The sequence below is a fragment of the Molothrus aeneus genome, chromosome 2, assembly GCF_037042795.1.
Source record: "Molothrus aeneus isolate 106 chromosome 2, BPBGC_Maene_1.0, whole genome shotgun sequence".
NCBI lineage: Eukaryota > Metazoa > Chordata > Aves > Passeriformes > Icteridae > Molothrus > Molothrus aeneus.
The window spans coordinates 99,418,304-99,441,955 of record NC_089647.1 but is presented as its reverse complement, the minus strand read 5'-3'; the positions used below and the strand labels follow the sequence as shown (position 1 = coordinate 99,441,955).

General features: G+C 39.9%; 1 protein-coding gene across 4 annotated transcripts in view; it reads right to left on the bottom strand.

Annotated features, from left to right (window-relative positions):
• Window positions 1-6,422: 6,422 nt before the first annotated feature.
• Window positions 6,423-23,652, bottom strand: part of GLRA2 (glycine receptor alpha 2) — a 121,280-nt gene continuing 104,050 nt past the window's right edge. For all 4 annotated transcript variants that reach the window (XM_066545385.1, XM_066545384.1, XM_066545383.1 and 1 more), the window contains exon 9: window positions 6,423-7,944. In XM_066545385.1, coding sequence (XP_066401482.1) covers window positions 7,666-7,944 — 279 coding nt within the window. In that variant the 3' untranslated portion in view covers window positions 6,423-7,665. The remainder of the gene's footprint in view (window positions 7,945-23,652) is intronic.

The window sequence follows — 23,652 nt, the reverse complement described above, 5'->3', positions numbered from 1 at the left end:
AGAGCCCTGGGCAGAGTGCCTGCTTAGCAAAACCCACTGCAGGTACATCCCAGTGCTGCCATTTACAGGATGTCTGAGCTGTGCCTCAGCTCTTTCAGATGGCTTATATATTATATATTTAATCCATGGCAGCATATTAGCAGATCAGACTTAGATTAATCAGGCTAAAGATAACTTTTGGACCTTTTCCACATCTAGGTCAGAGAAAAAGAAGGTAGATATTTATCTGTGCTACCACACTAGCTAGCACTGGGTAGCAGATGAAATTTTCTGGGACATCAGTCAAAGAAATACTGCAATAAGACTGAGGGAAGCAAAGTGAAAGGAATGTGTGTGTGTGTGTTGCACAAATGCAAGAGAAGCTTTACAATTTGCAGAAGCTATCAATTTCCAGGGAAATTCTCTCTGTTATTATAGCAGAAAATAAGCAAATTTCCTTTATGATAAAATATCCTCCTTTGTTTCCTTGGTGCCATAAAGCAAGTCCTGCCCACTGATATTATTGCAGAAAAAATACAGACAGAATAACAGTGCAGGTGTTCAAGGAAATCTTGCTGCATGTCAGGAACAGACCTCATGTTTTCAGCCTTGGTGATGCCTGGAAAAAGTCAACCAATGCATAGGAATTAGTTCCTTTAAAAATAGATTAGGTCACATTTAGGATGTTTAATGTGAAATGTTACTGTGGGTATTAATGGAGCACTTCTTTTCTGCAAATTAAAAACTGAGCTGGTGTTAATAAATCAAAGGAAACATTAAAATGCTCTTTAGCTTCTGCCAGTGTCCTTTTGAAAAGGCCTTTGAAAGACTGTTATACACCCAGATTCTGATGAGAGGGAAGTTTCACTGAAATTCTAAATGTTCTTTAGCAAATTCTTCAGTTTTGACCTCACTTACTGCACTTGCAACACCAGAAGGGTCAGTGATAGAATCTCTCATTGTGGCAATTCAAGAAAACAAAGTCACTGGGCTCCAAAGTGAGGAGCAAATGTGCCGTAACAGCAGACAGCCAAGATGTAGGCTGAGACCCTGCCCACATTGAAACTTTCACCATTAACCTGTAACAACTTGATTTACATCTGAGGTCAGCATCAAAGTTTCTCTTGGTTTTGACTTGAGCTACTACGAGGAAAAATTGCCAAGCAAAAGATACTTTCTCTTTTTTTAGTTTTGCTTCTTGCATGGATTAGTGGAAAATTGTGATATTCTTCCAAGCAGAAAACATGCTTTCAAAGCCTTATTACATGTAATGCAATACACATGGAAGGAGAACCCAATTTTCCTGCAGCAGGCTGCTCTTTCAGCTCTTGTTTTTTAAGCTAATGACTCAGTACCAGTCCTGCTCTTCACCCCTCCTCTGAAGAGCATCTTTGGCAGACCCCTGTTAGGAGCCTCATTGATTATGTCCCTCATGTCCCCCGAGGATAGAGTTCATTAGCTTATTACAGGAAAAATGTGCTCACTCTCCTCTTCTAAAGGTTAATTAGCTCATCACAGGCATTTGTCCATGCTGATCTCCTTGGTCTCCCCCTAATGCAGCCATACATGTGTCCCCTTTGAACTCCCAGCAATGGCTAAGAGGAAAAGTTTAACCATGCATTGGCAGCTTCTTCACTGCCAGGCTCTCCTGTCTTTTCATAAAATCTCTGCCTGACCATGCAGAGGGAGGAGGAGGTAGTGTCAGGTAGTGTCTCCAGTGTGAATTAAGTCATTGATGCTCTCATTTTCTCAGTGGAAAACCCTGCTAAAGACTCTGGTTCCACTGTGTTTCCTACAGTGGCATAGCTCTTTTCTCTTTTTGTATCAAAGGGAGAGCAGGGAAGGTGTTCTCTGGAAGCCAGGCGATAAAAATGTGATTTCCAAACATGTCCAGCCACAGCCCCGACCCTGAGATGTCAAGGGTAGCACTCTTCATCCCCTCAGGGAAAATGGATTCATGCCAAAGCAAAGGTAAGGTGGAAATCTGTGAGTCCCTCAACTGCTCTGTCTAAAGCATTTTCATTGAGCACTGCTGTGGAATATACTTCCTGTGTGCACTCTCAGGGATCTTGCTGTTTTTCCTGTGGAAAAAGGAGGGATGCATCCAGCGGCCATCTTCCTGGCATGGCACACACTGTCCACCATCTCCACAACAGGAACGCACTCTGCTGGGCATAAGATTCAAGCCTTGTGATAATCTAAAGGAGCTGGTTTTGAATCAGTTGTACAGCTGTTCAGAGGACTAGTGAGAATATTATATAATTTGTCCGAGTAAAATCACATTTTTAGCACAATCAAAATGTGATCAGGATCCCTGGTATTCACTACTTTTTTCCTAATATTGCCTCACAGCATTTCTCCATAGCAAAGGTAATTATTTAGCATGCTCATTTCAGTGGCAACTTAAAGAACTAGTGTATGTATTTCACAGCATCAGTTTTCCTAATTATTATCTGAGATGCTTATTTTGACTCAATTTTCAATTCCTCCTGAGAGGAAGAGAGCTAATCCACTCTGAATATTTTCCCTCTCAAATGATTTCTAGTGCTCAGTGTTGGAAACCAATCCTTTAAAAGAAACTGATCTAGAAGCTATTGAAGAATTTTTTTCCTTCTGCTTTCAGTTAGCATTGCATTTGATTTGGCAGTAATTGCATAGATGAGCTTGTCTGGAACTGGTGAAGCTTCTCTTGTTCTGAAGCTAAGCCCTAAACTTGATGATAATTCACAATCGCCTTCCAAAATTAGGAAAGGTGACAAATGACAAAATATCTTCAAATGACAAAAATATCTTCTTTTTATCTTCCTGTTACACTAGAGAAGCTTGATTTTTTTAATGTAAAATCTGTGAGGGGCATTTGGGGAGAAAACATGTTCCTGCTTAGAGTATTTTCACAGGCACAAGTTTCTCTAGGCAGCCTTGGGTTTGGTTTTTAGTTTTCCAAAACATTTTAAGACACAAAATTCAATGCCAAAAATCATTAGAATAAATTACTTTCAAAGTCTGGCAGAAGATAATTTTCCACAAATACTACATTGTAGATAATGAAAATGAATATATTAAATAAAATTATTTTCACACTACTTTCTGTAATACAAAGCTGATATTTTTACAAAAATTCTGTTTCTTTGTTTATTGCTGTGTTCTAATTTTAAATGGACAAGAAAGATGGGTGTATACTTTTTATAACTACACGTTAAATATATTTATTCTTGTATTTAGTAATATATTTTTAAATACAGAAATGCCACTATTGGACTGAGTAAGATCTTTTAAATAAATCAATAAAATGTGAATTCCAGGTGCAGATGCAGAATCCTGTTGCTGTGGCAAAGACACCACTTCACCCCAATGAAAACCCTTCCCAGCAAATGCCCATGTCTGTAATCTCAGAGGCTAGCTCAGATTCTTCCACAATATTTTCAGTAACATCAGCTGCAAAAGGCTTTAAGTTTGGGCTGGAGCCTCATGTTTGGGCAGCAGCTCCAGTGCTGGCCATGTCAGGCAGGTTTGTATAAAGATGAAGAACTGCAGCAGTTCAGCCTGCAGGAGACAAACATTGTTTTTCCATCAGCTCTTTCCTATTGCTTTCAACATCTCATGGTGGGAAAAAATGAAATCAAAGCAAGAAAGTCTCAATGTCTGTGGATGAGGTTCCCTCTTACTCCTCACCTCTGTAGCACATGAAAACACCTGACCCCAGAGGCATTGCATATCCCAGAGTTGTCCTCCAGCAGTTAGGAATTGCTGATATCTCATATTGGGTACTCCAGAAGCCTCTATTGCTACACCAAATTTGATTCAATACATCACAAGTGATGTCTCTGCTACCTAAAAAAATACAAAGAGAAAAAACCAGGAAAGATTAACAAAGAGAGATCTCTCATTTCATATTGCACTATTTTTTTTTAATTTTTCACTTTTCTCCTAATGTAATAAGATTTTTTAAAGATCTCTTTTATCAGTTAGGCTTTATCACAGCACCTGACAGCATCCATCTGGTGAGAGATGGATAAACATTTCCCCTTGACTACTGAATCACTTGGGTCCAGCCTGTAACAACAGGATGCCAATGGCCAGACCTGATGTTGCATCCTTTAAAGACATGCTTAAAGTTTTTTAAGCTTTCTTGGTAAAGTAGAAGTCATCATAATTGTCTTATAACTAACTGCAAAGAATTTAAATGCCCTAGGGCTTAGTTTTATTTTACCAGCTAGAATTGTAGCATGCAAACTTTCTAATGTGTGTGGAATCTCTTCAGAATTAATCCTAGGTCTCTTTCCTTCCATCCTGATGTGTCTCCTGCTTCACAAAGGCTATTTGTCTCAGAGTTATTTTCTAAGCCTTTTTTTTTCCTCTTGCAATAGTGTCTTAGAACAAAACTGGTTCACTATTTAATTCTTCTGTTTCCCTGAGTGCAAGATGATAATTTTTTGAGTCTTTTTTTCACTGTTAACCCTACTGAGAATTTGTTTAGGAAAGTTGTGTCCTGCTATCCTTGTCAATTGATGTTTTATCTGCAGGCAGTTTCTGAGCCAGTTTCGGGTGCCAGCCATGTTCTTGGAGAGAAGGTTCTTTGATAGATGGCCAGTATCAAACCATCTCTGTGTCAGAGGGTGCACAGCTAGCACATGGCAACTTTCCTGTATCATGTGGCCATTCCTATTTGTCAGGGCTTGCTGGGTCTTTTCCATTTGCACACATTGTTTCCAAAATTTATTTAGATAATTTCAATATCCATGACTAATTGAATAATTGTCATGTATCCCTAAATTCTGTCTTCAAAAGAGAGAGACAGACCTATTCAGATTTTGTGCACAGATTATTCTCATGACTGGACCAAAGTTTATACAGAAGGCAACAGCAGAGCAATCTTCCCATGGACACTGTCAGCAAACTTCAGTTCTGATCAGCAAGATATTTTAGTGAACTATTTGATAAATGCTAATAGCCAAGAATTGCAAAGAGAGCAGTTGAATTTGTGATGTGGATGCTGGAGGCACATGAGCTTCACCACAGGAAGGGACATAAAGACTCATCCATCAGCTGAGAGTAGGTTTGCATTCCTATTGCTTGGCCTGCAGCCATTTGGGGCAGCTGTGAGCAGCAGGCTCTGACATTCATGAGAATCTCTGCAACACATCTGGGCACTGAGGATTAATCCTGATTAATGCTGGCATTACACCTTCATTTGAAAAACTGCTTTTGGAACAAGGGGTTAGTAAAAGTGAGGTCTGAATGTTTACACACCAGTGAAGGCTCCTAACTTCCCATACAGACATGGTTTACAGCTGGGTATCTTCACCCTGCTGCACTTCATGGTGCTAGGATTGTGCTGGGGTTTTCCTCCACTACATTATCTGTAATCAAATACTGTTCCGCTTTAAATATGAATAAAAGCAAATCTGATACCATAAAAATTGCATATATTATGATATTTGAATTTCCATCAAAAGCTTGTTTTTCAGAGCAGAATATTCTGGACAGTTGTTTTGAGTTCTCACTTGTTACCCTTTCTGGGGTTGTCAGTCACATCTGGATCCATTGTCTCAACAAGGTGGAGGTGATGTTGCCAGTTCCATCAGGAGTGTAAGCAACAGAAGAGTCTACAAAGCTGAGGAGGGTATGGGAAGATAAAATGCATGACTGGCTTTTTGTCACCCATTTATTGCTCAGGAATCAGAGTTGTCATGACCTCCAGATTCCCTCTTGTTCTGGGGAGGAACAAAGGCTGGTAGCTACATGTGGAGAGAGATGGGAACACAGACACATAAACACACAAATACAGGCTCAGACAGGCTGTGGAACCTGTATTCTCTCAGCAGAAGCTGGTCCAGGAGCAGCCATGAGAAGTGCTGCTGAGTATGTCTCAGCTCCATATCTCTTTAGGGGAGAGAGAATAAATGCCTGAACTGGGCAGTTACAGTGTGTAACTTGGGCCTCACAAGGGAAAGGCAGAAAAATGAATTCAGTTTTTAATTTGCTTTTAAACTATTGGTCATTACCATGTCTATGAGGGGTACAGGTCATCTCAGCATGTCCTTCAGCTCACCAAAGTGGTGAAGCTCTAACAAAGCCAGATGAAAGTTCAGGACACCCCCAAGCCAGGCACAGCATGTGTGCTGTATTTCTTGCTCTGCAGGGTTACTGTGAGAGGGGAGCAGCATCCCTCCTCCCCCAGGCCTGGCTCAGCACATACAAATGTTCTACAAATACTCCCATCACATCCCAGACACACTTCTGACAGTCCTTGACATACTCCCAGGGGCTGCAGTAGTCCCTTTGCTGCAGGATAGACAGAAAAATTTGGTGTGCTAAGTCATGTCAGCAGAAGGCTGCTCTTCACCCTCTTTCTGCTGACAGAGCAGTGGAAGAGCTGGGCTGTGGCACGAACAGCCCTGCTGCTGCTGCTGCTGCTGCAAATGAAGAAGACAGTGAAGAAATGTTAGTACCACATTTAGCTTTATTGAAATTGAACAAATAACTTTTTTTTAATAAACCCTTTTACAGCAAGTGTAAAATTTTAATGTTTTACTCATCTTATGTTACAGGTTGTCTTCTTCCATGTAAGCAAAAATACCATCTTTTTTTCCTCTTTTTTAATTTTTTTTTTAAATTTTCTACTTTAAAACATGTAGCAAGGATTTGAATAACGCAGATCCGGCACCAAAAGGTAACAGGTTCTGAAAATCACAGTACAGTTTTAAAATTCTTAGGTTAATTAATGATATTTAAAATGATAGCCACTTTGAGTAAAGATATAAATTAGAGGTCTGTAAACAAGTTGTGTTTACCTATAGAGCTATTGACTGCAGCTACAATGAGAGCGATAATAGAAACTCAATGCTAAACTGAGCTACACCTTGGAGGAAACAAGTTCTTACTAAGTAGTGTGGTACAGGGTAGCACAATAGGTAAAATACAGTTTGGCACCTCAAGTTGCATGTAAAATCAGCAGAAATAAAATGAAGTAAGTGCACTGTCTCCCAACAGAAATAAACCGGGCAGTTTCACTGGTTTTGGAGTGTCAACTATCAAATAAATCACATGACACACAAGTTCAACCCCAAAATTACAATTCTAGTAAAGCAAGATAATATTAAAATGCACACCCACAAGGATAGTAAAGTATAAATTCTTTTTTCCTTTTTTTTCCCTCTCCCCTATCAGTAGAAATAATTTACAACCCACAAAAGGACTCCTTGGTGAAACCACTACCTACAGACATGATCATGGAATGTAGCTCAGTAGACTTGATTCAAATAGAAAGGCAACATTATCCTGAAAAATTTTGGTCCTCTTATAACTCACTGTACTGTAGCCACCACAGTCTCTTGATAGATGTTTTAGGAGAATTGTTTGTTTTCTGATTCTCTTTTGTTCTGAAAGGTAATATCTTGGTGATAAAGCTGGGTATAATTTGGCCCCGATTATAGATGTCTGATCGATGCTGAATCTGGAAGAACACAATAGGAGTACATAGGGGGAGCCTCTTGACTGGTCTCACGGCATATTTTGTCATGGAATTACTTTTCCTTCTACACTTCTTTTCCTCTCTGCTAATTTTTTCTCCAGTGTTCTGGGGGAGTGGGGAAGAAACCCTTAGTCCATATGACAGAATGACATTTCGCTGTTTATTTACATGTGGATCACTTTGGCTAAGAAGTCCTGGCAAACCAGAGCTGCCTATTTCTTGTGAATGTCCTCATGCCGTATGATTTTGTATGTAATCCAGTAAAAGATGTTGAAAATGAGGAAGGCGAGTGGGAACGCAGCACGGGATATTGTATCAATCCTTTTTGCACGGTCAACAAACTTCTTTTTGATGGAATCTGAATCCTTTGGTGGTGCTGGAGTTGGGTTGGGTGGTGTAGCCTTGACTGCTGTGCCATCTTTGACCTGGAGGCAGTGGCCCATGCCATAGCCACTGAAATTGAATCGGCTGTCACGAGCAACTTCATCTTCCTGCAGGATAAAGAGGACAAATAAGACACACAATCACCTGTCTATTGAGCATGCCATGTAGTTGAGTAGTTGAGGTGCACCCCTCCAAAGCACCTCAGCAAATTACCTGGTTACACAATGATACAAAGTCTGGGTTTTAAAGACAAACAAGTTAAAAACCACATTAAAAATATGTGGAAACCAGGTGATTTCCAGTGTTTCTGAATCCGAGCTTTAATTTTTCTAACCATGTCTAAATCAAGTGCCCTGAGCAGCAAGCTGTATCCCAGTCATATAGGGAAGAGATTTGACTCTACAGGTTTATATTACTCTCCTTGAGCTTTCTGTGGGGAGGACACACAGTCATGTTGGTAGCAGGGTGTCTGCTCCAGCCAGGCTGAATTGAGTGACCCAGAGATCCAGGGGCCCAAGTTCATGCCAGTGGGTTTCCATTGCTCAGCCTCACAGCAGCCTCACAGCTCCATCTCAGACCTATGAAATGAGGTAGATCATGGTCCCTCCCTGCTCACAGGAGTGCTCTGACAATCAGTACTTCAAAGTGCACTGGGCACTTGGATTCAGTGGTAGCTGGGAGCCAGGTGCAGTAGCACAAGCTAATGTAGCATCACCCTGCAGAAATCCATTCTCTCTTGTCTGAGTGGGTGATATTTGTTTTTGGAGAGGTGAGTAACTACCATTGAACTTTATCACTATAATAACTGTGTGGTGAAAGGCTTGTGACTGTGCTGGTAAATTCTCCCTGATGTTTCTCCTGTCTGATGGAGCAATAATACACAAGTTAACAGTTGCTGGCTGCTCTCCATGAAGGATTCAAAACCAACAGACAAAGCAGCTCTATTCTTTTTCATTCCAGCAGGGATGAATTGTAAGTTCAGGAGCTTGTTCTAGTAAAGACCTTTTATTTGACTGACAGATGCTTCACTGTTGACTGAAAATAGCCACTTCTTGGGTTGATAAGGAGCCCAATCCCTCATGAAGATATTTAATATCCTCATATCTCTTACCAAACCACAGCCTTCTGAACTTAACAGAAAATCAAAAACTGCAAGAAAAAAAGGCATCACAGCAGCAAGATATTGAATAACGAGTATATTGGCTGAACTTGGGGGTGGAAAGGGAGGATAATTTGCACCTATTCAGGATGTAAATCACTGCTCCTTCGCAGAAGAACCTCTTTCAATAGTAGCATTTTTCTCTCTCCCCAGCTCCAGGACTGGAATTGAATATATCACCCAACTTGCTGTCCTTACCTTGGAGCTGACACGCAAAGGGGAATAATCAGTAGTGTGATTCAAGGCTACCAAATGAGAAATAGTCCCTCTGACTGCTCATGGCATTGAATGCTTATGGAAGGAGGGTAGGCAGTAAACAGTGCTTTGGAGACCCTGTCACTCCAGCATGAAGGTCTATTCTACAGTGAATCCATAAGCAGGTGGAAAATTGCATCATTGCAAGGCTGTTTGAGCACTTATCCAGGGCTTACAACCTTTCCATTTCAAAAGTTCACCATCATTAAGAAAAAGGATGGTCCTCTCCTTTTTAAATTTTATTTATTTGCAGTTTGCAGTAGCTCTGTGAAAACGCTGCTTGTCCTAGTGATTATAAGTATGTAAAATATTTTTAAAGATGAACCCACTGAGACCTAAGTTCTGGATAGCCTTATTAGGCAAGGCTTCTCTGGCATGACTTAATGACTTAATAACACTACAAGTTCCCCAGTAACACAGGGAGATGCCTTCCTCTCAGTGTTTTTCATTTTACTGAGTTTGAAGGATAAAATGCATGCCCAGGACATGAGAGGTGACTAAAAAGGGTAACAGATTTTCAGCAGCTGTGTTGCCATATGTAGTTCATTCATTTTTAAAAAATTTAATTTCTGTTGCTCCTGAGAGATCTGTGGGAAGAAAAAAAAGTACTGAGCTCAACGCCAGCTTGGAGAGTCCTGACTTCCACTGTGCCCTGGTGGATCACAGCTTTGTCACATGGGGCTGAGCAATTCATCTTCAATGTCACAGCCTTCTTTTTGAGTTTATGCTGTAGCAACTTGAGTGGGAGGCCATCTGACATTAGGGACAGGGATGTTTAAATCAAATTATTTTAGTTATTGAGCACCCAACCCTAACTATAAGGAGCCATTTATGTCCCAATGGGATTTAGAGCCCTGCTTTTCCAACCCAGACAGTTGTCTGTGCCACTGCTTTCTCACACAAGCCAGAGGGAAGCATGTTCAGTACCACGTTAGTTTTTTATTTAGGACTGCAGCAGATGGGATTTACCCTGGGTATAAGAGGTACAGCATTCACCTGGGGTATGAGGGTATGAGTGGTACCCTCAGAGGTCAGTTTCCCTCTCTGCTTGAACAGATTTTAATGATTTTAATCTCCTTCTCCCTAATAAATCTCTGGATGGGTTTGTTACTGTTTTCCCAACATGGAGCTATTTGCTGGTTGCAAAAAAAAAAAAAAAAAGTGTTTATGTCGGGTTTTTTAACCTTTATCAGAAAAAAAAAAAACCTTTTTCAAAGACTAAATAATCCATTAGGAGAACAGCATTGTCTTGCTACACCCACTTGTTACAGTGCCTGATATTATGCATTTACACAAACACAGCACTAGAGACACCCAAGCTGTGGCTGTTGGGATCTTTTAAGTGCCACCAGAAGCAAGGAAAGCCAGAGCCCTTACAGCCCCACCTCCTGCCCTGGAGATGCCACGGCTCCACAACCACCATGGGATTTTTAACTGGAAAATCCCCCAGGAGCAGAAGGAGCTCTGCAGCCTGGCATGTGCCTGCACTCTGAGCGCTGCCAGGTCTCACAGGCAAGACCTGACCCCATCAGAGCTCTCCCACCTGAACAGATGTCACCTGAAAGACCTCAAGGGGGTGAGAACTCTACCCTTTCCAATAAAAGTGGCCAATAGTGTTGAAAGTTAACAATGAAAGCCTGGAGATATGAAGACCCACGTGTCTGTGATAAGAGGATCATCAAAAGTCTCATCACTTTGGCCATGAGACTGCAGAAGTGGGCTTGTGTCCTTTTGGCCCTCTGAGCCCCTAAACTGGTTCCACCCAACAGGAAGCAGAGGGGACAGAAAGGCCTCCTCCATGCTGCTGAGGGGAGCTGGGGAATCAGCCCAGGTGCTGGAAGTTCATTGTCCATGCTGCTTGTGGGTTAGCTCACTCTGGGGTGGATCATACCAAAAAGCTTTCTCCCAGAGAAATCTGCCCCCTGGGAGCTGCTGCCACACTCTGCCATCATGAGCCATGTGGGGATACCTGGCCTCAGCAACAATAAAACCCCCAGTGTGATTTACTTCAGCATTATGGATGTAGTTAAAAAAATCTGTCTCTAAACCACCATAATCCTATGACAAAACTACAATTTGACATTCCAGATAATCTTCCAACATCCTGTTCCATATAAAGGACTTGGGGGAATATTCACAGAGAAAGAAAAACAAATTTATACACTATACACAAAAGGATAAAGAACATTTTTTAAATTCTAATTCAAAATGTGAGATGAAGAACTGACCTTAAGTGCTTTCCCTTAAGTACTGGACATGTCTTCCTTTGACCTAGAGGTGAACTACTGCACAACTTACCTTGGGTACCTGCTGCTGGGGCTCCAAAATCACTCTTCATTCTCAAGGTCACACTGAGTTCATACCCTCTGACATATCTACCATGGACACCCATCCACTGACAGTCTTCAACCTGCTCTCTAGCTTAGTCACTGCTAAAGTAGTCCAAGTGACTTTTTCAAACATCTCTACCATTATTTTAATCAGACTACACTTAAAACATATTAATTTTAAATGGGACAGAATCTCACTTGCATAAATCCCAGACTATTTATGTGTTTACAGATTTTAAAACCAAAATCAAAGAGCAGCTGGAAGCCACTGGACGTCAACTGGAGTGGCAGAATCCACTGCCATTGAAGTTATTAACTTTATCTTTCTAAAAGGATGTGAAGTTAGATGTTACATAAAATAGAGTCACAACTCCATCTGTCCTTGATTAAGGCACAGGGGAAAGGGTCACAAACTAGCATGAGAAACAGAGAATAAATTAATAGCAAGAGGAAAGTGTTCTTTTGATAGTTTTCTTTCAGATGTTCACACCCTCAATATTTTAGAAGAATTATCCCTTGAAAGCTAATTATATTTTCTGAGATTTGGGCAAATACTTTCTATAGATACTTTTTCAACAACATAAATTTATGACTATTGTCTTAGGATGTCATAATGAACAGGCTTAGGTATTGGCTTTAAACAATTTTCATTAAACAAGAATTATATCTTTTTCTCATTTTTTAATTACCCTTTATGAATTTAGTGATTTTTTTTTGTGCTTTAAAAATTGATGGCATTAAATCTTCTTGACTTATTTTTAGAGTAAGCAACATATAAATGGGGGTAAATACTTCTGAAATGGTTTTTGGTTTTCATTTTTGTAAAACTTTTATTTCTACTCCATCAGGGCTATAATGTATTTCATACTACCACTTTCACATCAAAGCAATCAGAAAAAGGAAAAACACTTTAGAAAATCTAGCCCATTCAATGCCTTCCATGCTCATCTTTCTGTACAATGCATTTTGAAGTGCTTTGTCCCCACCACTTTAAAATGCTTATTGTCAGCATTGACTAAGTTTTAACAATGAGGAAAATGAGAGGCTGGCTTCAAACAGTGTATTTAATTTACTCTCTGATGTGATTTATTCTTTTAATTTTGCTACTCTTTTTCCAACATATGGTGGAAAAACTATTTAAAAGACTATCTGGTTTAATTAAATTTCAAGGACACAGATGATTAATTTTAGGTATAGGATAGAGAACATCAGAGAAATTTTCCTTTTGGTATTCATAAGCACAAAGTAAGAAGCCCAGAATCAATTCAGACTTGAATGCAAAATGGAATCATTAGGGAGTAGACACCAAAATATCTTTGGAGATTTCATTCTTAAATCATCTTTACGACTTTGAGACACCTCCCATCTCTCATACTTTACATAATTCATAGCGTGGGTTTGCAGACAGTCATGCTTACATGGTTTCAGTTCTCAGGAGTCACTGAGAATGTGGACAAAGATAGTTCAGCTGAGAAGCACATTTGGACTTTCAAATCCCCTTTGGTTCCTCGCAGAAGCCTCTTACAAAATTCAATTTGATTCAATTCAGTTGTGAGGAGATGAGAAGGAAGGTCCTTTCACAGATTAACTGTTTAAAAGGAGTAATGGAGTTTCGGAGTAAGTGATCGATTTCATAACTGGGGGATTCGCTGGAGGGGATCTCTAAGAATCTGTGTGAGAAAAACTCAGAAGTAACTGAGCTGTAAACAAGCTGGGACAAAGGGTCCCAAGGGAAGGTACACAGGTGAAACAGGATATTCAAAGCAGACAGAACTAAGCCAGGCTTTACAGAAGGAAATATTTTTGCTCACACCATGTTTGTGAGCAAAAATATTTCCTTTTAGAAAAAAAAGATGAGTGACTAAGTAACAAAATAGCAGTAAATAAAATGCAGGGTTGATAAGTGCAAGGTAAAGCATTGCAGAAGATAACCCTAATTACATACAGATGATAGTGGGCTCAAAATGTTGTTTTTTCTTTTCCTTGTTTGTGAGTTTGGGCAATTACTACATATATGACTCTGAGATTAGTCCTCTGCTAAACAGCAGTCAGGAAATGGGCAAACAAACAGAAAATACCATTCTGCCATTTTATCTACTCACAGAGTGATCAGTTTTTGGACAGGTAGAGGTTTTTCTGGCCACTCAATCCTAGTGAAGACATAGCAGAAGTAGATAAAATACAAAGAGGAGCAGCAAGGATGGTAAAGGCCTTTTATTTTGTATAAGGAAGAAGAAAAGAGATGAGATCTCCTCATCTTAGAAAAGCTGTGTTTGGAAAGTGATATCACAGGATGCTGACAAACTTCTCTGATTTCTTACAGCCTGAAAAGCTCTGGATGTCAGCTCACCTATGCCAGACGTCATTCCCACTCCTTCTTAATCCAGACTTCAGAGGAGCAGAAGGTGATGTAAAATTGTCACCTTCTCACTTCAATCCTGCCCAAACTATAGACCAAATACTTTCCAGAATTTGGTTTAAATATAGTTTTTTCTAAATATTCACCAAGATGTTTAATCAAAAACAGTCTCTGGCTAATCCTACTGCAGGATGACACTCCATCAGGACTCATCATTCTGCATGTGACAGTGGTGTTCACCCTGTTCCTGCCTCTCTTAACAGCAATTTTCCTGCTCACTGGGGTTTGCTTTTGCTCTCATTTGAACCCTCGTGCCTTATGGAGTCTAAGTAAAACAGACCTTGTACTATAAATAGGCATTTTAATTAATGGAAGTGAAATTGGTCATTCTTATCTTTGGTGAGGGTTTCCAATGCACAAATTTAGGCTTGTTTTGGAAACCTGTGTTTAGTAGTATGTTCTGTCTCCAATAAACAGCAAAAAAGTCTCTGAAGCATGAGTGATTTACTTACACAGTCTGTAAGAACAGCAAGTGAACTGTTGTTAATGCAATAATGAAATGGTAGTTAATGCAGCTTCACCCTTTTCAAGTAGGAATTGAACATTATCCAACTGAAATAGTAACATAATTTAAACATGTTGTGAGCAAAAATATTTTCCTGCCCTGAAATATCTATAAGTAGAATCAAATTTTTTTCAAAAATTGCTTTAATATTAAAGATTATACAGTTGGTAAGGGTGAGTGGTTTGCCAGAAAAAAAACAAAAAACAAACACTTTTTCTTTAGTAAAGAAAGGCTTCTGTCTCTAAATTTTGCAAACACAATTAATGAAAATTTCTTAATATATTTCAATTTTTATATTTAATATGATGAATGTTTTCATTTTAGGGGAGGGAGAACCAGATGAACTACTGTTTTGCAAAGTGCCATAAATGTTATGATAGGGAGTCATTCCTCCTAAAAAACCAGTAGATTGATTCCTGACACAGTCTTAGTTGCTTGATTCCCTTTATTTTAAATGAAGGTTATGCCTTAAAATATTCAGATAGAGTGAGTCTTATAAGTATAATTTGACTGGGTATTAAATTCTATCAGGACTGTAAGGTCAGGAGTCTTGACTGCTCTTGGATAACTTCTGCCAGTCTCTCTCCAAAGAAAGAAGAGGTTGGCCACTTTATCAGTGGGAATGGCACATTATTCTGTTTTACATCAGACAAATACATGGTGGTGACCTAGATTTGAAGGATAATCTGCTCTGACCAGAAATCTGTTGGATAAAGGGCAACTGACTTCTGCTCATTCTGTCTGCATGCAAGGCTGAGTAAAATGCAAAGCTGGTGTTTAAATACGTGACTATTTCAGCTAGAACATGAAACAGCTCTTAATGTGCACATGAAACCAAACAATATCAAGCAAGACTACATTAGCTAAAATTTTAGATGATCAAAAACCTGAAACACCAATGGAAATGTACCTAAAATTCACTTCTTCCATTTTTTCTTGCTTTCTGCAAGATGTCTACATCAGGAGAGATGAGCAGACTCTCACCTTCCTCCTTTCAGCAGTGTTCAAGCCTGAGCCTCAGACTTCAGCTCTCTCCCGCCTTGAAACCTGCTGCAGGGTCAATATCACAGGACAAGGGCACAGGGTGTCCCCAGGTGGGTGACAGGCATGGGGGAGCTGCCACAGCAACATGTGGGACACCCCTGCCCAAATACCCCAGTCACAAATACCTGAGCTACCCTATCAACAGGATTTTTCCCATCAAGTTCTCTGGTTCTTTTCTCAAAGTAGATTTAAATACATTGGGGAGGATGATTTTTATCACACCTTTGTGAAATTTCTCAGTGCTTTCTTCTTTAACTGCAATTATTCTAGGAGACTTTGCTAGACCACTCCTGTGCCCTGGCTGTGCCATCTCAGAGTTCCTGATTAGTCAGCCAGTCAAAATTAAAAAAGAAATAGATGTACACACAGGGCCCATAAACAACACTCATGATTGGATTCATGCAGATTACTCTCAAGAACAATATATTGCAGGGATGTTTCATGGCTCAGGGGTTGGTTGCCTCAGCTCCCCCATTCCTTGGGGTGACGTGCAGCCCATCCTGCAGCCACTGTCCTCCCTGCCTGGGCCAGGGTGGGGATGAAGTGCTGGGGCCTGAGGCATCCCCACCCCTTGCTGAGGTCTCCTGCTTGGTGCCAGGAAGGAGCAGAGGAAGGGACAGCAAAGGGAAGGAAGAGGAAAAGGATTTTTGCCTCTCTGGTGGTGGACTCTCACTTTCAAGCCATTTCCTACAGCAAACACCCAGAATGAACCCCAGCAAATGCAGGCAGAGTTTACCAGGGCTTTCTCAGACATTCATGCATTTAATTCATGCAAATACTGAACAAAATGAATTAAATATTGCAAATTGCATTAATAATTTAAATTCTGTAGCTAAAAATAGTCAAGAATATTTGAATAATCTTAAAGTGTTCACATGCAAATTTTATAAATTTAGTCAGAGGAGGCTGTGGGGGGTACTTTGTTTCTGTCATTACTTTTGGTTTTGGGTGTTTTTTGTTCCTGAAGGGATAAGCCTTTCTTTTCCAGTTATCAGTTCTTAATACCAGGCTTCCAATAAATAATGTTTTGGGGTTGGTTTCATTTCCTTATCTTCTATTACACAATTTACTCTTTCTGGCTTTCCATATCATTTATTTCTTGTTGTTAGTCAAGATCTCAATCTGGATTTCTCTAGCTATTCTCGCACAGGCCCAAAGAATCATTGGCTTAAATAAAAAAATAAAAAAATTGCCAGTTATCTGCCCTTCAAACTTGCTTCCAAAAGAAATTGTTGCATCTTATAAACATCTTGACTGTTTGAATGTATTAGAAATTTACTACACATATAGACTTCTGTATATTCATTTTTTATTTGCTTCTGTGAGGGTTGCTCTATAAAATTCTGGTGTTATTTATTCTCAGGAAAATAAACATTCATCATGAGGTAAAAATCAATGACACTCAATGCTACAGCAACTTGACAGTGCAATCTCTACATGGAATTGTTGGGGTGTTTTTTCTCATCTGGTAAGTAATAAGTCCACAAATTCTAGAAGGTCATTGGAAGTACGCATACAATGGAAATTAAATAATATTTAATTTAAAATGTGTTTGATGGTTTTTCTTTTACTGTGTATTCCACACACACACACACATACACACACACACATACACACACATGCAGTCTGCATGCACCCACCATGGAGATATATGAACCTGCATATAGGTGTGGGCAACTACTTAATCTAGTCCTCTAATGTATTCCCTGAAGGCATTAGCTAGTGGCAAGTTCACCTACTGAGAACATTTTTATTCTATTTTAAGATTAAGGGCACTCTCCTGAGAATTTATTAATTATTAAATTTTAATAACTTCTCAAAATGCTAACTTTACACTAGCTTTCCCCTGCAGTAGTTCTGAGGAGCAAGAATACAGATCACACAGGCAATGGTCATTAAACCTTCCCAGTCCTCTCTGCCCAAAATAGGCTCTTTGGTGGGATGCTGACATTTTTCCAGGAGGACCATCTGCCCAGGCCAGTAACTAAGCAACAGATCTCCTGGTGCTGGCCTTTTATTACTTGGCAGAAGTGATACAAGGATAACCTGAAACAAGAGATTTAACTGTGTATGAGAGAAGTCAGTACTGAGAGGTACAAACAGATGAAATATGGAAGCACTGGAAAAGGTGTTCTTCAGAGAAGATCTCAGATGCTTATCTGAACTCAAGTTTTGTTCAAGAATATCAAGGAAAACAGGAGAATAACTGCCTGGTTAATTTACCTAAAAGACAGCTCACAAAGATAGCACAAAAGTAAAGGGTTGCTATGCCAGCAGCCTTCCTGAGACATGCATGTTGTATGTTTCATCTGTTATGCCCTGGAGTAATTCTAAAACAGTGTTTGCAGTGCCAGAGCTCTGGAGAAGCCTCTCATGAGGTACATGGAAGAGGTCAGGACTCACTGTGGCTGCCTGAGGTTCCTGACCTTGAGGTTCCACTTTTGAGAAGGGATGGCACCAGGGGCAGGATGGAATTCAGGACACATGCCAATAAGCCAAAGAACAAAGCAAAGCAGGAACACCCTGAGAGACAGGGAGATCTGGCAACTCAGGTTTCTACTTCACTGAGCATCCAAGAGCTCCATAAGTACGAGGCAGGAGCAGACAAGAGGTGTTTGGTGACAACCTACATTCTGCACGGTAGGATATCACACACACTGTACAATCAGAATGGGTGGGCATTAAACTGATTTGTTGTCCTCTGAGCCGGAAACACGAACGGGGTCTTAGAACCCCTAATGTGAAACACAGGAAAGTTGATATCTACTCTTGGTCATTTGCTTCCCTGTCTCCTTATTTCTGCGACTGTCTCCTCTCTTTTTAACTCCTTTTTAACTTTTTTTCTCTGACACATTTTGCCTCCCAGACCTGTTTTTGCCTACCTCCTCTTTGATGCTTTCATCCTCACTGTTTTCCTTATATGTGGCCCATACCTTCTGCTTGCAAAATTTAGTTCCTTAGGTCCTATCTGCTGTGGCGCCTTCTGCTCTTAGCAGCTAAATTATCTTCCTCCAAAGAAAAGGCAAGCCATAAAGTAGAACTCCACCTTGGCAAGACCACCTCTAAACTGATAGGTGTTACTCCATTTTTTAAGAGTAGCCAGGAATTAGATTTTGTTTTCTTTTGTTGGTGTTGGGGTTTTTGTTTGGTTTTGGTTGTTTGTTTTTTTGGTTTTTTTTTAATTAAAACCATCTGCTTTTGGAAATCCACAGAGTTGATAATCACTCAAAGAGTTTCCAGTACCATAAAGTATTTTGAAATGTGATGCTTCTCATTTGATCATGACACACAGCCTGTCCCATTGCTGGCACAGAAAGCTGAGGATCACCAAGTACATGGGCCCATGTAGCAATCTGTGACTGTGTTCTGACCACCCAGAATATGCAACAGGAACCTTTTGGAGGCTTTGGAAAATGATCACGAGTGCTGCAAAACCAGCAAATGGAATTTTGTTTTTATTCTAAGTTTAAAGCTCAGTAAAAAGAGTTGTTGTTTGTGCATAATACATGTTCTAGTCTACTGAAAAGTGAGTAATGTGGTAGTATATGCAAATAGTAAGAGATTAAAGACTTGGCATGCTCTGGAATACTCCAATGACATGTCCAATCACAGCAGTACCATCTGCTTTTCCTTATATGTGCTAAATTTATAACACTCTGCTAATTTCTGTAAAAGTTTACTCACCAGTTTCAGGAAATTATACTTAACAGAATGCAATATTTGGGTTTTGTGACTTACTGTTAGCAAACAGTAAAAGCCTCTTCAGTTACTCATCTCTTAGACAAAGGACTTTGGAAATCAATAACATCGATTATGATTCTTAACCCTGAAGGAATGGCAGTAATTTGCAATTCAAATGTTAATTTCCTAAGTTTTTGCTCCCATTCGAATTTTGACAGACCCAAAGGCAATTAGACTTTCACCTGGGACTTGGAAACCACTAAAACACAAGTCTGGTATTGTACAGCTAAATTAAAATTAATTCCTTCTGTTTGGAGTGGAATTTTTATCAGGTTGCTTAACTGTAAATTCTCTTCAGGCAGTGATCAGTTTTACCCAGTATTGACTGCACAATATTGGCAACATCCCCCTCATAATTGCTCATTGACACTCTGAGATATAGGAAAATAGAAAACCAGGCAAGGAAAGGCTCCCTTCAATGGCCATCTGGGGTTTCCACGAGTGTTTTGCCCTGTTGGCTTCACAGCTGGATGTTTTACTGATGACACTGGAGTTCATTTAGGGTGTCTCTGCATGGTGCTGTGCTGAATGATTTCTTCCCACAGGATGAAAGGCTGAGTTGTCCCTTCTTTGGGTCTGAAGGGAGCAGGTATTTCAAAGTGTGAGACCATTGAACTATCACCTGAGGGGACAGTGGTCTAGAGGATATTTTAAACATGTTTGACACATTTAAATAGATGGTTTCAGCTTGCCAATTTTGGAATGGATCCTAAAATAGAAGTCACTATAAAGAATAAAGCAATTTGTTTTGGATGATTAAGAGAATATGGCTCATATATCCAAGGTGTGACAATTCCAATCACATCTTCATTTCAATTTACAGGAAAGAAATAAACTAGGCTTCATTATTGTTCATACTGCTGGCGCTATATATTTGACATGATAATCTACAGTATTAGTCAGTAAATTGACTCACTGGACTGCCCTTGATCATATGCTCCATTTTCTGCTCAGCAGGGCTCTCTCTAACAGCTATATATAACCAGGGAGGGAAAGGAAAGAGAGGGTTCTCTCTTAGATCATTATAAAATGACGCCGCGTTCGGTTTCCCTGTTGCTTCAAAGGTTAAAAGTGATGTGATCTTTTCACCGTCACAGATAATACACGGCTGCTGTTTGTCTGACTTGTCAGCTCCTCACACAGAAATCCAATACTTCCCTCTTGTCACATATTCATTTCATAAATGTGCTCTCTTGCAGGCCTGAAATGCACTAGTTTCTGTATTCCTATCTGCCAGGTTTCAAGTCTTGCCTTGTGTGGTCCCTCCTCATCATACCATGGTTGTCACATTAGCAACCCACATGAGTACTTGCAGCAAATGTAAAATGTCCTGAATGTAATTAAAATTCTGCATGCTTTCTATTAAATAACCTAAATCATTGTGCATCATAATCCATATCTCTGTTCTTCTGCCACTGTTTTAAAATGTCTGAATTACTGAGCTAATTGCACAGGCAGGTTGTTTTTAGACTGTATAATGCATTTATAGCTTATATATCTCTGTCAAAATAAGTATTGGATTAATCTTGGCTCCTCATCTACATGTTGAGAAATTGCTTCCTCAGTCCAGACAAAAGTTAAAGTCTGGGGCAGCCTCTAAAAGGGGCTGAAGGGCGAAGGGCAGCTGAGAAAGAATGAAATCCCACAAACAAAAAAGCAGGCATCTCAGTAGAAGATTGGCATGAGTTACAAAATACAAACCAGTGTAGCTGTATTTCAGCAGCATATCTGCAGCTGTAATCTGTGTTGCTGCAGAAGGAAGGGGAAGCAAACACTGTTAGGACAGAAAGAGCCTATTACTATTTCTGTCCAGAATGGTAAATTGTTCAGAGACTTTTTTACTCACCTTTGCTCCAAAAGTACTTGCAAGTCAAAGAGAATTACAGGATGTAAATTGTAAATACTCAACTGTGGGTCAGCACATCTACAAAAAAGATATAATTCACACTCACACTCTCCTTTAGGAGCAATCCCTGACAAATCTCTTTTAAACTCACTCCTGATATACTGGGCACATTACAGAGGAATGTTTAACAGCACTGATTAATATTTTCAGCGACTGTAAATTGTCCAGTGCATTGCCTGGTACTGGCTCTGCCAGCTGGCTCTCAAGGGCTCTTCTGGTCCCATTCCCTGCCATCCTACAATTCTGTATTTGTAGTCTGAAGAACAGAATAGAAATCAATCACTGTCCAGGCCAAACAGCTTCCTCTAAATTGTAAAGCTTTAAAAATGCAAAGAGGCTAAAGTCTAAGCCTCTTTGCTTCAAGGGCTTGAAAGCTGCCAGCAGAAAAGATCCCCAGATTTATATGGTACCAATTCCTAAGACATCTTCACTCTGAAATCGAAGGCAAGGAGGGAAGACATGGTAAAAGAAAGGTCAAAACTTACATCCCACCATGTCATACTGATTACCCTTTGGGCACCCCTGTACCCCTGGGGTATGCTGCTTTTGGCTAAATGGCTTTCTATCTCCCCTCAGATGAATGAGACCTCACCATGGGAGAATGGGGTTCATGTTTCATAGCTAAAGGAGAAAAATATTTGACAGACTCACAAGAGTTGGGTGCGGCAGCAAGGAACATACAGTGGTGACAGGAAAAAAGTAAGGTGCTGAGAACACTGGCAGGTATGCCACATGCAATAAAAACATCACTAAGCTTCACATGGGCTTCAAAAAATATTCATGAAATAGCAGCTGTTAGATTCAAATACAGCATCTGATGAAAAACATCTGTTGTCATGATATAAGTCTGATATTCAACCCCAGCTACACAAATACTCACAAGAGAACTCACCAAAGAGGAAAGCAGTAACAGTACAGAGAAGTGTGACAAAAGCAGCAGTCTCCATGCATCAAGAAGTAAAATTCAAATAGATTATTTTTACAACAAAATAACACAATATAAGCCGCAAGGGAAAGTGAACAAAGATCAAAGAGCAAATAAGAAACAGGCAACATAAACAGGCATCCCCAGTATCTGGAAGTCAAAGAACAGCAGCATACAGCACCAGAGCATCTTAAAAGAGCTGTCATGTCTTTGGGGAAAAACATCTTTTGTGCAAACTTGAAAAAAAGGAGTATTTACATTTAGGAAGCAAGACAACATTTTCTGTGCCTGAAAAAAGCTACCCACTCTTAACTATTTTATTATTTTTTCTTCCCATTCCTGTCCAGTTCCCAAGGAAAAAAGTATATTTTATGTCTCCATTGCATGAACATCTAGCACAGGTAACAGTAACCCCATTAGCAAAAAATATAAAACTGACTCCACTAGAGTTCATGACAGACAAATCTAGGACATCTTCAAGATAAGGAACAAAATGTCAGTTCTCAAAGACATTTTAAAAGAGAGCTGCAACAGCTAGATAATCAATTGCTTTTACATAAAGTCTAAAGCCAAGGTGAAGGTTTGGAACAGCAGCAGTGACTTAGTGTTTAATGATTTCCTTTTTAAATGTTTTTAATTATGAGAGCAAATAATCTTGTTTTCCCCATTGCTTTTTCTTCTTTGCACGGGCTAAGGACCACCAGTCACCCCCCATCCACCATCGGAGAAACCTGAAATGGCAGAATGAAATTGTCTTGTTCTAAATCCCTAAATGTGCTCATTTTGTTCCTGCTATTGTTTGTGTAATTGTGCAAACAGAAATACATCAGATAAGGAAAGAAAACTAGCACAGTCACTTTGTCCTTTGTCTTTCAAGCCTGCCCTCCTTGCAGGCACAGTCACTGAACTCAGGGTTACTTTGCTTGTGACAAATACCCACCAAACACCGTGGATATGCACTACAGTTTGCAAAAACATTAGTCATCCTGTTTGCTTTCATCTAATACAGAGCTTTGGTCATTTCTATCTTTGGATTCACCTCACACCAGATCTTCCTCTGCTTCCAATACCCTTTTCCCTCCCAGCCTGCACTCCCATTGGCTCCAGTGGCCATACATATTCCTAATCTCACAAGTGATGCAGACCTAATATGAACAACTCATAGCAAGTTTTAAAAAAGTATTTTAATAATTCATGAATCATCACATTGAACTGACTGCTCTATCCATAAATAGCAAAGGCTGCTCATCACAAAAATACCACCTCTGGTTTAGAAAGTCCTTGAGCTGCAAAGTCCTGGAGCCCAGGAGGATGCACCAAGGACAGATTGCTGTCACACAGAGCTTCCCATCAAGGCAGAGCCCTGGCCCAACACAGGACAGCCTTCTTGGAGTTTGTGATCTCCAGATGGAGCTTCCCACAGCACAGAGATATGGCCAGCTGCTGAACAACTGCCTCATGAATTTGAAAGCTACACTGGCTATTTAACTCAAAAGTCCGGATAATGACCCAAATAAATGTTCCAACCAAA